Consider the following 15601-nt stretch of genomic DNA (forward strand, 5'->3'; position numbering starts at 1 on the left):
GGGGCGAGACCTCGTGTTTTGGGTTGGGTGTGTGTGGGGGGGCAAAAAGGATGAGAATGGGAAAATCGAAGTCGTGCGATATTCATTTCACAGTTAATGGGATGTTGTTGTCTTCAGTTGAATGCAATTATTGATTGTTTTGTTGATTGCTGAGAAAATTATCATACTGCCATAGGCCGTGCCCTTAAGTTACTTATTGCTTTATTCTTATTACATATAGATAATATTCCCTGAAATGTAGGCAATTATAATAATGTAAATAATATGTCAAATACAAATACAACACAAGCATATACAACACACATATTGAGGTGTTATGAGTAGACTATAGTGAATAGTATGACTTGCGTATGCCGCATTTAAAACAAATTATAATTATTTTAATTAAAATAGCCTGCTTTAGACTGTTATTTGTGGTCAATTGCGCCATCTACTGGTTAATAATGTGAACGGCCCCTCACAAAACGTAGAAAAGTCACATGGACATATATATTTATGTCTACATTGTTCATAGATAGAAGTTCCTTGACATCTGTCAAATTAAGTGTCATATGATAATTATCATCTCTGTGAAGACTCTACATGTACTCTTTTAAGAAGAAAAAAAATATTGAGGTGCCATATCCAGAGTTGATTTTAAGGGAATTTGGTTCTCTTCAGGTTGCCTGGTTTCTTAAATAAAATACACGATCTATTATCCAGTTATAGCAAATCATTATGTATACAATCAATTATTTATTTATACATTTAACAACATCACAAACAAGTATTGAAGTAGCTTTATGGCATAATGTCTTACATTAATGCAATATTACGTTACATGATGTATGTGTATACACAGAGATATATACGAACTAATACATATTTACGGAAATAAATAAACCACATGGAAACGGTTTAATCAAGAGACTTTTATTTTGAAAACAGTGGCTGTGGGCAAAATGTCTTACATTGATACAAGATTACGTTACATTTTATATATATATATATATATATATATATATATATATATATATATATATATATATATATATATATATATATATATATATATATATATATATATATATATATATATATATATATATATATATATATATATATATATATATATGTATACATATTTACAGGAATAAATAAACTACATACGGTAGAAAAAGAAATGAAAGCAAGATACTTTTATTTTGAAAACAATGGCCGTGTTTTGACTTTTTGTTGGGTGGCGTTTACTGTAGTGATCAGTTGTACTTTCCGTTTGATGAAATATGGCTTTTCAGTGTCAGAGGGACAGTTATATGCAGGAGGTATGTGGCTTTTTCAGACTTTATGATATTTCAATATATGTGTAGCGCCATAGCAGTGTATGAGGAACATTATCTGAATGTGTGACCATCTCTGCAGTGTTTTCAGTGACAGCACATGTCCAGCAGTGACAGCTGCAGAGATTCCTTGCATTCAATTCTTATAATTGGAGGTATAATTATTACACTCGTTGATATTAATCACGAGTGTAAGTTTAATATTGTGTAAAAATGCACTTCAGGACGATTTAGTTCAGCTACGTATAAATGTACACCAAAAAGTTAATGTCCATTTGTTTGTCAACTTGCCTTTTACAGTTTGACACGTCTGTCGTGTCGTGCGTGCCTGCAGAATTAAAACTAGAGAATAATGGGAAAAAAGAAAAGCTGAAGGGCTTTAATGTGAAACTGAAAGACACAATTCTGTTTCCAGAGGGTGGAGGACAGGTGAGTTTCGTTTCTCTAATGTCATGCAATCACTGAATATAGCCTATATTTTTATTGCTTGAGATTGATGTATTTTTTTTTTTTTCATTCCCAGCCTGATGATCATGGGGTGGTCGGAGGTGTCCCAGTCCTGCGTGTGTTGAGACAGGGTCCAGATGCAGTGCATTTCATCAGCTCTGCTCTGGAGGAGGGTCAGGAGGTCCACATCAAACTGGACTGGGAGAGACGGTTTGACCACATGCAGCAGCATTCAGGTGAGGAAGGAAGGAATGTGTTTGGGAGAACCATTCCTTTTAATCCTGTAAAACCTGACATGTGAAATAAAATAATACGGTAAAAGGTTATTGAACAGTTTATTTAGAAAAAAATACAAAATATATATCTTAAAAAAACGTTTTCAAGCTTTTATGGCTCATATAATATGCAATAGGAGAATATGAAGTTCATATAAAGCTTGAAGAGGGAAAAAACATTTTATTCAGATGTCTAAACTGTGCAAAATATGCAATTTGGGGCAGTTGCTGATATAATTAAATGGCCAAAAAGATGAAATTCTGCTAGCTTGTAATGTAAATGAACGAGATCTTTATAACAGTATACCAGACTACTTGAATAAAGAGCATCTAAATGTCAATCTCTCTATATCTCACAGTAATATGTCTTATTAAGATGATTTTTAAATGCAAAAGCACTGTAGTTTTTATTGGGGAAGCAAAATGCAATTTAATGCAATGCAATACAGAGATGATTGAGAGATGAACAAATAAACATTCCTCAAAACCCTGATGCATCATATTTAATACTCACATTTCAACTTGATTTTTCTAAAAGATTATGCATGGATAAATAAGTAAACCCAAGTCGCTTCAGTCCAGTAATTGTTCTTGAAATACTACTAACAATATAAAAGCTATTCTTACAGTTATATTCACAACAAATTCACAATTTCACAATAATTAGAGTTAAACTAAAAGACCTTTTACATTGTAAAAAAATGTACTACCCCAAATCAGAAAAAGTTGGGACAGTATGGAAAACGCAAATAAAAAAAAAAAGAAGTGATTTCTAAATTTACTTTGACTTGTATTTCATTGCAGACAATATGAACACAAAATATTTCATGTTTTGTCTGGTCAACTTCATGTCATTTGTAAATATGCATCCTTTCCTGTCATTCAGACCTGCAACACATTTAAAAAAAAGTTGGGACAGGAGCAATTTAGGGCAAGTAATGAGGTCAAATGGTTAAATAATGATGTGATTTGAAACAGGTGATGTCAACAGGTGATTGTAATTATGATTTGGTACAAAAGCACCTTCCAAGAAAGGTCTAATACTTTAGGAGCAAAGATGGGCCGAGGATCGCCAGTTTGCCAACAAATACGTGAGAAAATTATTGAAATGTTTAAAAACAATGTTCCTCAAAGAAAGATAGGAAGAGATTTGGATATTTCACATTCAACAGTGCATAACATAATTAAAAGATTCAAGGAATCTGGAGGAATTTCAGTGCGTAAAGAACAAGGGCGCAAGCCTAAGCTGAACAACCGTGATCTCTGATCCCTCAGGCGGCACTGCATCAAGAATCGTCATTCATCTATAAGCGAAATCACCACATGGGCTCAGGACTACTTTGGCAAACCTTTGTCAAGTACCACAATACGTAGTTACATCCACAAATGCCAGTTAAAACTGTACTGTGCCAAAAGGAAGCCCTATGTTAACAGTGTCCAGAAGCGCCGTCGACTTCTCTGGGCTCGGAGGCATCTGGGATGGACCATCACACAGTGGAAACGTGTACTGTGGTCAGATGAATCAGTATTTCAGGTATTTTTTGGGAGGAATGGACACCGTGTGCTCCGGACCAAAGAAGAAAAGGATCATCCAGACTGTTACCAGCAACAAGTCCAAAAGCCAGGGTCTGTCATGGTATGGGGTTGTGTCAGTGCCCTTGGCAAAGGTAACTTGCACTTCTGTGAAGGCACCATTAATGCTGAAAAGTACATAGAGATTTTGGAGCATAATATGCTGCCTTCAAGAAGACATCTTTTCCAGGGATGTCCATGCATATTTCAACAAGACAATGCAAAACCACATTCTGCACACATTCCAAAGTCCTGGCTGCGGAGGAAGAGGGTACGGGTACTTGACTGGCCTGCCTGCAGTCCCGACCTGTCTCCAATAGAGAATGTGTGGCGCATTTTGAAGCGCAAAATGCGACAACAAAGACCCCGTACTGTTGCCCACCTTAAGACTTGTTTGCAGGAAGAATGGGACAAAATTACACCTGAAACACTTCATCACTTGGTGTCTTCAGTCCCTAAACGTCTTTTAAGTGTTGTGAAAAGGAATGGCAACATTACAAAGTGGTAAATGCTTTACTGTCCCAACTTTTTTTGAAATGTGTTGCAGGTCTGAATGACAGGAAATGATGCATATTTACAAATGACATGAAGTTGACCAGACAAAACATGAAATATTTTGTGTTCATATTGTCTGCAATGAAAATTAATAGAATTAAATAAAGCCCAAACTGATTTTATCTCATGCATATTGTCTTTTTTAAAGGTCAGCACTTGATCACAGCTTTGGCTGATACAATGTTTGGATACAAAACTACGTCTTGGTAAGAGCTTTGGTATAGGATCTATTAAATGACTCAGAAATAAATTAGATTTCCAAATGTTAAAGCTTGCTGGTTATGAAATGATACAGGGATTTGGGACGTCAGCGGAGCAGCATAGAGCTGGACACAGCCTTGGTGAAGCCTGGAGAAATGGAGGCTTTGGAGGCTGTTGTGAATGAGAAAATTCGTGCACACATTCCAGTCACTGTCAACCTTCTGTCCATTGATGATCCTGCTGTGGAGAAGGCATGAGTGCAACTTTATAAATCTTCTTTTAGTCTTTATTATAAAGCTCAAATACTGCATTTACCTTGGTAGGTAAGAATACAACTGTCTTATAAATTTTGTTTCTAAATGCTCGAATCATGACTGTTTTTCAGCCTGAACAAAGCTAATGCACATGTGCAATATAAACGCGCGTCTCAGAACACTGCCCGTTTCTATAGCAACCGGACCTTCTAATCAACCATTGGCTCTTTCATTTAGAAGGCGGGGCTTATTCGCCATATTGGGCGTTGCACTTTCTCCCATTCATAAGCAATCAGAGTGCACCGTCTTCCTATATATAAAGTCTTTGAGAACTAATTTCAGAGAGCGCGCGACATGAAGCCGCTGCTCATAAAGCGAGTGAGAACTGAACTGAGTGCCTTTTGCAACCTAATTGGGCTTGAATGGTTAAAGGAACACTCCACTTTTTTTGAATAGGCTCATTTTCCAACTCCCCTTGATTTAAACAGTTTTTGAATCCATTCAGCCGATATCCGGATCTGGCAGTAGCACTTTTAGCATAGCTTAGCATAGATCATTGAATCTGATTAGACCGTTAGCATCTCACTCACTGCTCTTGACTGAATCACTTTTGTAACTTTAATAAGAATAAATGTATATTTAATTTACACAGTAAAGACTATGCATTGTTTTGTATACGTTTGATTAATTTTTTTAATCATTATATGATTATACATTATATTTTATGTAGTTTTTCAAGTAGGTCTATTTCATTTGTCTTTGTTCTATTGTAGTTTGTTTTCTTTGCTCTTTCTTTATCACTGTTTGTTTAATTGTCTTCAGTGAGCTTGAGTGTTTTGTTTAGGCTAGTATTAGTTTTTTTTAATTATATTGAAAATGGTGATATGAATTATGAAATTGTAGTGGTATCAAACATTTTGATATCACAAAAACCTTATTTAAAGCAAAAATAACTATATTTTGACATATTTAGTTATCATGAAATAAAATTACTCATATCGTCGTGATATTAGATTTTGGTCATGTCGCCCGACCCTAGTGTGCAGTAATAATGAAAAGATAACGCATCTCATTTTATCTTTCATATTCGAAACTAAAAACTATAATATGCACTGATGTTTGAAAGTTTGGGACTGCTAAGATTTAAAAAAAATAATGCTCCTTTTATTCGTTAAAAAAAAATACAGTAAGAACAGTATTATTCTATGACACATGATCCTTCAAATCATTCTAATATGCTTATTTGGTGCTCAAGAAACATTGCTTATTATTATCAGTGTTGAAAACAGCCTTTTTCTGCTTAAGTTTAGTTTTTCATAATATAAATGTCTTTACTGTCACTTTTGATTAACTAAAAATAGGTGAGAAGCCGTGGTCTTCCTGACGACCATGCTGGACCCGTCAGGATCATTGACATTGAGGGTGTAGATGCCAACATGTGCTGTGGGACTCATGTGTCCAACCTCAGTCACCTACAGGTCAGTCCTTGTGTCCTTGTCTTAGGTCATAACCTGTGAGACATAGTGATGTTTTGTTCTGTTTAATCTCTCAAAAAAATTGTGTTTACATGATCATTAGATTATAAAGATTTTGGGGACCGAAAAAGGGAAGAAGAATAAAACCAACCTGATTTTCATAGCGGGCAACAGAGTGCTAAAATATGCTGAGAAGAGTTACAACATTGAAAAATCTCTGACCGTCCTCCTCAAGTGAGTTACTTCCCTTTGAATCAGGCGACCTGTCTGCTTGTTCTCGAGCATGAACTAACGTTTGTCCATGTGGTGTATTAGGACAGGGGCTGATGAGCATGTTGATGCCGTGGACAAGCTACAAAAGACGGTCAAACGTCTTCAGAAGGTAAGCTACTGTAGAACCTACTGTGTCAGGAAAACGAGGATTAAACTTTCACTTTAGCATTTATTAATCATTACCATGTGTTCCTGTGACAGAGCAATCTTATTATCCTGAGGGAAATGGCTGTTCTGATAGCGCAGAGCTTCAAAAACAAACCGGACAAGGGAAACTTCTTCAGCTTACACAAGTGCGGTGCTTAACTTCTCCTATTAAAGCCTTATATCTGAGTGAAACAGCTTCTTGAAAAAGAAAAAATGTAGGGCGGGGCTTGATTTTGTCCATCGGATATTGATTGGATAATTCAATGGTTGTGGACGATTGCATTTGAGAAGAGATGTGAGCAGATTGAGTACACATGAATTGAAAAATGGTGTGCATAGATACATTTATAATACAACTGCAATATTAAATAAATGATCGATTTCTGGGTATGTTTACACAACAACGATGTACTAAAAACGGAAACGTTTTTCGCATAAAGACTTCAACGTTTTCAAACGACTAAAAAGCTGTATTCTGCTGCCAGGCCAGTAGTTGGCGATGTCACTTTGTAAAGAAACACTATGCGCCTATAGACGGAAAATATAATACGCATGTGCATGACGTCACTGTTCTCACAAATGTGCGTTTTTGGGCCCTATTTCAATTATCTGAGCGTATGGTCTGAAGCGTACTTAGGGCATGTCCGAATCCACTTTTGCTAGTTTAACAACGAAAAAACAGCGGTCAGCGCGCCAGGCGCATGGTCCAAAAGGGTTTTACCTAGTCTCTTAATGAGTCACGTGTGTGTTTTGGGCGTAACGTACAATAAACCAATCCGAGTCTCATCTCCCATTCCCTTTAAAAGCCAGTTGCACTTGCACCATGGCGGATTCGCTATTTACATGGCAGGATTTGCAAGCAGAAAGACTGAACGCGTCTCCAGAGAGGAATCCTTTTATTTTTTATATTTAAAATGTTTGTGTGCTGCTGCGTGTCCCTGTGTGTAATAAGCAGAGTGTACATGCATTGTGCACCCGCCTATAGGCTCATATTACTAACACGCCCTTTAAATAACACAAAAAAGCTATTGACTTTCGACTACATTTTTGTTGGTCAATGGCGCAGTCGTTTTCAGTCGCCTCAAAATAGCAACACGCCAACAATGCGCCTGAACACACCTCGTTTTCAGACCAGCACGCCCATGGGAACAGCGGGCTGAAACTAGAAATAACCACTTGCTTCGCGCATGGCTTCGCATTGCACCGATTGTATAATAGGGCCCTTTGTTGTTTACATTAAGATGATAACTTGCATTTGGAAACCCGATTTTAAAAGTTTTCGTTTTCACGCCACCAAAACGCTGTTGTTGTGTAAATGAATGACCAAACGTGTATTTTTTTTTCCGTTTTTTTGTTGAAAATGGTGTTGTGTAAACAGCCCCTTAATTTTGATGGTGACTTTAAAGGTTTATGAGGGAATAGAATTATCTAGAAATGCTGTTCTCAACCCCTTCTACTACCATGACCTGATATATTTCCAGAAGAAACAAGATTTTTGACATGAAAATAGTAGGGAAAGATTGAAAGATTGATTTGCCTTTTGGTGATATTTTCACAGCAAAGATGGTGATAATGAGTTCATGAACATCATCGCGAATGAAATTGGATTTCAGGTGAACCACAGCTTTTGTATATGTGCAGTGTTATTCACAGATGCCCATTCTGGAGATTGACGTGTAGTTTACACTCTCATTGCTGTGCTTGTGTAGGACACAGTGATCTTCCTGACCGTGGGTGAGGAGAAGGGTGCAGGAATGTTCCTACTCGCAGGGCCTGAGAATATTGTCACTGAAGTGGGACCTCGGTAAGACCAATATTAATTTAAGACTTTTCGTCCTGGCAGTGTTTTTTAACCCTGTTAAATCTGACATATGAAGAAATAGTCAGGAAAATCTAAAGTTACACTGTATTTTAAGGTGACATAGTTACATTGTACTTAATCATATGTGAAGTTACGTGAAGTCACGTAAAGTTAAGTGAAGTCACGTGAAGCCAAGTATGGTGTCCCATACTCTGAATTTGTGCTCTGCATTTCACCCATCCAAGTGCACACACACAGCAGTGAGTATTGAACACACACACACACCGTGAACACACACCCGGAGCAGTTTATTAATATAAATGCTAAGTAATATTAATGTATTTACTATAGAGTACTACATGTATTTACTATAGAGTAACTGTTTAGGGTTTGGTTCAAGCTTAGTTACTTGTAATTATGCATAATTTACTGTTATTACTATAGTACGTACATATAGTAATATGTAAATACGTCACCTTAAAATAAAGTGTAACTAAATAAAAAAAATTTTAAATGGAACAATGTATTTAACCTTTAGACAAACAAAAAAAAAGGTTTTGCATGTGTGTTTTTGTTGAGCATCAGGCTTCATGGAGTTCACACGATGAGGAAAAAAACAAAAGTTTTAGGCTCAAACTGAACAAAAATAAAAATGTTACGCCATTGCTAATATTTACAGTACAGTATATGGCCAAAACATAAGAGTATACACCGATCAGGCATAACATTATGACAGGTGAAGTGAATAACAGTGATTATCTTTTCATCACAACACCTGTTAGTGGGTGGGATATATTAGGCAGCAAGTGAAAAAAATTTCCTCAAAGTTAATGTGTTAGAAGCAGGAAAAATGCGCCCAGTAATATGTCTTATTAAGATGATATTTAAATGCTTAGTTTTATGACCAAAAAGCTGTAGTTTTTATTGTGTAAGCAAAACATAAAATGCAAAGAAATACAAACATGATTGAGAGAGAAATGTTCCTCAAAAGCCTGATGAATCATATTTTTTTTAATGTATGGATAGTCAAGTAAGTTGCTTCAGTCCAGTAAGGGAAATATTACAAACAATATAAAAGTAATTTTTTCGTTTACTTCATAAATCAGTAAAGAGTTCACAGCAAAAGACACATGTGCCTTGTCTGGCTATCACCAGACCAAGCTCAATCTTTTAAGATTGAACATTAGTCTGGGGAGTCTGCTCTGTATTTTCTACTGCACAAGAGACGTGATCAACGGGCATAGTTCAAATGACTCTGTACGCAATTGGATAGTCCTTCATCCAATCAGACCAAAGATCCATCGCTTCTCTATCTGTCATTGTGTTAAACTCGCCAATAGCGCGCCAGGTGGATAAGCCGATTTGTGATTGGTCCGCGCAAATTTATAACAGAACAAGCAGGATATAAATATGTACAGGTTTACAGCCTGAGCTGCAGGGCGAAATCAAATCGCTGACAGATCGGGCTGGGCTTACCCAGTCTAACATGTGCCACAATTATTCTAAAATGCTGTTTACTTGCTAGAAAAGTATAAACTATCAGTCAGACCACAGAAGGCACATAGTAGATTGTGTACAACAGGTTTTTCAGTAAAGTTTTGATCATGTTAATAATTTAGATGCCTTAGAAAAAGTGGCAACTTATTCTGTATTAGTTCTCTTCTGAATTAAATGCTCCTCTCTTTGTGTCATCATGTGCAGGGTGTCAGAGCTGCTGCAGGGTAAAGGAGCTGGAAAGGCTGGACGTTACCAGGGTAAAGCCAACAGTCTGGTGAAGAGGGCAGAGGCTGAGGCCTTATTGCAGGAGCATAGCAGCAAACTCACCGCTGGAGAGGAGTAAAACGACCACAGGCACATGCTGACATACAGGTGCATTGATGATGATCCGGACTCTGTCTACACCGAACACATGCATCAAGTTGCTGCACCGCTGATGTTTTTGATCTTAGGCCTTCTCATTTAAGTAATTTTACTCGAAAAAATGGTTTTGTATATAAAAGCCTTCATGTATTATACATTATAAAAGTATTCATAATGTGTTACACTAGCGTAGCCAGAAAAGAGACATTTATTGTCAGATGAATGTGCACTCTGCATAGGCCTATCACTAACTTTACAGAATAGACTTGGCTGATGTGTAAAACTACACTCAGGCTCGCCGTATATATGTGTATATGTGACCCGTGCTGGCAAAGAGAGTCAGAATGCCCACGGGCTAATTTCAAGCTACAGGCAAAATAAGTGAAAATTTTTGGTGGATTTTGAGGTTTTCACAAAAATTAGATCATTAAGCCCTCGTCTAGTGATCCCAATGCTCCAAATAGCAATTAAACATCTAAAAGTATCTTTATTTGTACGTTTTCTGTACCTTTCCTCTGTCCATGGAAAATGCTGTTTTTCTCTGCTCGCTTCTCGATGACTCGCGCTGCGCTTCCCCTCAGCACAAGTTTGGAATTCCAAATTTGTAAATATTCATTGCGAATTCTCGATGCCATGAGTCTGAACCAATGAAATAGGATTTTCAAACTCATGCTGATGTAAACCAAGCGATCTTACTCACGCTGACGGACGCTTCTCAGACAGCACGCAATCCCTATATACACAGAATTACTGTATTTTAAACTGTATTTTACTGTATTCACGCAGACATGATCTGTTATGTCTTAAATTAACGTTTGGTTAACTGTTGGGCAGTTTAGTCAAAGATTCTCTATTGTTTGTATTGCGTGGCAAACGTCTCCGGATGCTGGGGTCACAAAATGCATTGTCTGTGAATGTCCTGTCTCACACACACACACACACAACGCACAGAAAGACACATGCCAGTATCGTGCGCACAGAACGTGTGCTTGAGCGAACAATATCACATAAAAATGTTGTCGAATATTCTCATAATAGCAGTCTTAAATGTGTTAAAAGCAGCTTAATTTGTCATTATTTTTCATCAAAGAACAAAGATAACAGAAAATTGTAGCTTTGATAGGGATTAATCTATATTTAATTTATTATTTATGCAGTGCATACTGTTTGATAACTTTATTCAATTTCTGCATATTCCCTGCCTGTTAGAAAGGTAAATATGACATTTATTACATTGGGTTAAAGTCCACTTAAATTAAAAGTTATTTCTTTAAAGCCTAATGAATGTTAACATTTATATAGCTTTCAGTTATATGTTTAATGTCATTTCATGTTTAAAAAAAAATCAATTTCATAGAGACATCAGTGTCAGTATTAGTATCAGTGATACTGGCCTTAATTTATTAAAAGATGCCATTACAACAAATATTTCAAATATACTGTTTTTAAGTTCTTTCTATATTAATTTGGAGAGTAACTAGGAAATTATTACAGTATAAAAATATTAAAAACTCAGATGCTTTAAACATGATTTAAAAACGTGATTAATTACAGAAAAAAATTGTGATTTATAATATATATATTTTTAATCAATTGACAGCACTAATTATAATGCATTATAAGGTGCATTTTATCCAACTTTTATAATGCATAATATATAAAGGCTTTAAGTAAAGTGCAAGTGATATAATGTTTAGGGTACTAACGTATAATTTTTTTTTTTTTCATGATTCTTAAATAGCCCATGCAAATTCAGTTGTTTATACAAATTTATTTTTATTGGAAAAAAAAAAGTAGGAAACAAAATGATACTCTTAAGCTTACAGCTGATTGGTCTGTAAACATTTGTAGGCGAAAGCTTCGACAGGTCCAGTGAAGACAAACTCAAGCCACTGCGGTAAGATGCAGCTTCGATTGCTGCTGTGATCAGAGAAACAGTTCTTGACCGGTGGAATTTGGAGTAAATTAATCATTTTGAGAGAGCGTAAATTGGAGTACTTCTGTATGTATGAGTTTACAAAAACATTGTCTTAGTTTGCTCAGAATTAAATTATTCCATGGCATATGAAGTTGATATTGTATTGTTGATTTTTTTTTTTGGTTTGTTAATTTGAAGTAATGCGCACCCTTCAGAAATCTGCCAGAAATCTGCCAGAAAGCCATATTTTTCATGATTTGATGATTATTTGTCAGCTGACTGTTTCGTAATACAGATGGATGGAAAATACTGAATTAAATTGTATAAAATCACATTTTATTTATATATGTATATATACTCCGACTGCGTTGAATCATTGGGCTGTGTTTATAGATTACCTGAAAACCTAATTTCATTGCAAATCCATATGAATTTAGCAAAATAGAGATTTATAAAAGAGATAGACAAGCCATTTTTTCCCCCATACACTTAAAGTAACTTTTTTTGTACATTCTGTAAAAATTGTCCATGAGAGTAGACTGAGTAAACCCAGCCTTATCTGCCGGCGATTTGATTTCGCCCTGCAACTCTGTACATTCTTTTCTACTGCTTCTGTTACACTTTTGCGGGAACCAATCACAGACTGGCTTATCCACCTGGCGCGCTATTGGCGGTTTTAACACGATAACGGCTAGAGAAGCGATAGGTCGTTACCCGTTGATGACGCCTCTTGTGGTCTGATTGGTTGAAGGACTATCCAATTGACCTATCGGTAAGCCCCGCCCCCCTTAGTTACTGTTGCTAACTCGGACAAACAAACGGAGTTGCTATATCTTACAATGTACAGCTGTCAGTGTGAAAACCTTATCCCAAGATGTTTTTGGACACAGATTGTAGCGTATATCCCGTCCAAATGATGGCCAAACTTAACTGCTGGTTTATCAAGTTTATTGCATCGTTATTCACTCCAAAAAATCATCGTAAGAGCTGAACAAACAAAGCACAAGAAGTGCGCATTAACGTCTCATTCACAAACTATCTCTCTCCGTTGCATTACCATTAACATACACAGCAAATTACACAAAAACACTCATACAACTAACAGTAAACAAACATATACACAGACCGTATGCCTTTTCGAGGGTGCAGTTAATAACTGGTAAACTTTGTATCTGCAAAACAACTCCGATAAACTGCGTGCAAGCTCTTCCTTTCACTACCGGTAGACTATAATACCCATCAAAATAGGAGTCCCCCTTAGTAGGACAGATAATGTAGACCTTAAACATATCTAAAATGAAAATAATTTACATATAACCAGTTTAATATGGAGAGGCACTGAAATGTAGACCTTCGTGTTTTTGACCTACAGTGTTACATGACGTGAGAACAGTTAGTTATTTCGGTTTGTATGTTAGCAGGGACTTTAATCGTAACTTAACGAGAGTACGACAAACAGAAAATCCTCTCAGGATCCCTGGAATCAGTGTTACAGTACCCCAGGCACGACATTTTAGCATTTTTGTAGAATAAACACCATCATCTGATTTTCCAATGTTTCTCTATGGCGCTGACACCTAAAGATGTCCGAGTTCCGGTCCCAGCGCAACTGATACTCAACTGCTATTGGCTCATCTGCGTTCGAGGGGAGGGGCTTACCGATAGGTCAATTGCGTACAGACAGAGTCATTTGAATTATGCTCGTTTATCACGCCTCTTGTGCAGTAGAAAATACAGAGCAGACACCCCAGACCAATGTTCAAACTTAAATTGAGCCTGGTTTGGTGATAGCCAGACAACCATGAAAGTAGTCATTTGCGTCATGTGTTATACTATAGTCTTCAGAAGAGGATCTGAACAAAATTTAAATGATGACAGAATTTTTATTTGTGTACGAATTATCCCTTTAAAATCACAAAATAGGACTGGGAAATCAGTGTGTACATTTAGGCCACCTGGTGATTTGGTCGATCTGATCACAAGTGGACAACGCTAAATACAGGTGTAAATGGGGTCTGAAACGCTTTGAGCTTGTCCACTTGTGACCACTTCCAGAGGTAGTCGGAAACACATTTGACCGGATTGCTTTCGTAGTGGAGACGCTCTTGTGGTCCAATGCCTTCAAACAGCAACTAATGGGAAGTGCGCTTGCCAGATGGGATTTAAACTTTGTCGGCTGAAGACCCAAGTTTGGTTTGAAGAGGAAAAACATACCAAGCACAATGTTCCCTCAGCATCCCTGATTTCTAACACACACTCACAGCGTTCGGTGTGGTTTTGCGGCTGTCATAGCAGAAATGAAAGCTGCTGCTCTCTGTATGTTTTTCCATCGTCTCCGGTCGTGTTCATATGTATATTGTGCGTGCTTATTTTGTCCATTAGATCGAAAGACACAGATCCTCCCCTCAAAGAAATCTGGACAGAAGTGGTTGAAAGTGGACAAAAGAGATGGATCAAAACACCAGGTGTAAACGGGTATGTGTCCTGCTCGTCTACACTTGTAATCCGATCAACCAAAACTCATCTTAATACCAGGTGTAAACAGGGCCTTGGAACCAAAGTCATTTCACTCTCAGGGATTCTGTAGTTTTAGTTTACAGGCCTAGTGATCACCAGAAGTAAAGCTGGTTGAAGACTGCCAACTTTCTTCAGTTCAATGACTTCAAGACGGAGGTCTTGATTTTTGGCTCCTCTGTTTCTACAGAGGTAGTCGCCAGTAAATCGGGACCTCTAGCTGGCAATCTCTCTACTCATGTTAGAAACATGGGCGTTACTTTCGACTCTGCTCTGACTTTTGACAAACAGATCAGTGGTGTGGTCAGAAGTTGTTTTCATCAGTTAAAGAGTACTGCCAAAGTCATTTTTAACACCCAGAGACATGGAGTCTGTGATGCATGCTTTTATTTAATCCAGAATAGACTACTGTAATGCACTGGGTGTCTCACAGTCTCCAACTTGTTCAAAATGCTGCTGCAAGATTGTTAACAGGAAAAAGTGAACATATTTCGCCAGTGTTGTTTTCTCTCCACTGGCTCCCAGTTAAATATCGTATTGAGTTTAAAACGCTACTGTTTGCTTATAAGGGTTTGCTTATAAGATCTCTGATCTCCTTTCATTCCATCACAATGCTTCCAGAAAACTCAGGTCCACTGGTAGTTTACAGTTGACTGTTCCAAGGACACGTTTAAAATTGAAAGGAGACTGTGTCTTTTCAGTGGCTGCTCCACAGCTTTGGAATAATTTGCCATTTTATATAAAGACTGCACCTACATACAATGATTTTAAATCTTTGCTTGAAACCCATTTATTTACTGTTGCATATGGTCATAAGCAGTATTGGGGAAAGTTACTTTGAAAAGTAATGCATTACAATATTGCATTACTCCCTTAAAAAGTAACTAATTGAGTTACCTAGTTACTTTTTAAGAAAAGTAATGTGTTACGTTACTTTTGCGTTACTTTTTCTCACCTGGGCTGGACTTGTTTTTGTTTATAACAAAAAAG

General features: G+C 37.0%; 1 protein-coding gene across 2 annotated transcripts; it reads left to right on the top strand.

The window, feature by feature from the left end:
- The first annotated feature begins 1170 nt into the window (after positions 1-1170).
- aarsd1 (alanyl-tRNA synthetase domain containing 1) lies at positions 1171-12242 on the top strand. Of its 2 annotated transcripts, XM_079801742.1 has the most exons (12): positions 1171-1304; positions 1620-1748; positions 1843-2002; positions 4317-4374; positions 4464-4620; positions 5985-6101; positions 6202-6332; positions 6414-6480; positions 6573-6664; positions 8077-8131; positions 8228-8322; positions 10021-12242. In XM_079801742.1, the coding sequence occupies exons 1-12, from the start codon at positions 1266-1268 to the stop codon at positions 10157-10159; spliced, it is 1239 nt and encodes a 412-aa protein (XP_079657868.1). In that variant the 5' UTR covers positions 1171-1265; the 3' UTR covers positions 10160-12242. The 2 variants fall into 2 exon arrangements, with proteins under 2 accessions (XP_079657868.1, XP_079657867.1); XM_079801741.1 differs by lacking the exon at positions 1171-1304 and having other exon boundaries at positions 1506-1748.
- The last annotated feature ends 3359 nt before the right edge of the window (positions 12243-15601 follow it).

Source organism: Gobio gobio (assembly GCF_949357685.1).
Source record: "Gobio gobio genome assembly, chromosome: 20".
NCBI lineage: Eukaryota > Metazoa > Chordata > Actinopteri > Cypriniformes > Gobionidae > Gobio > Gobio gobio.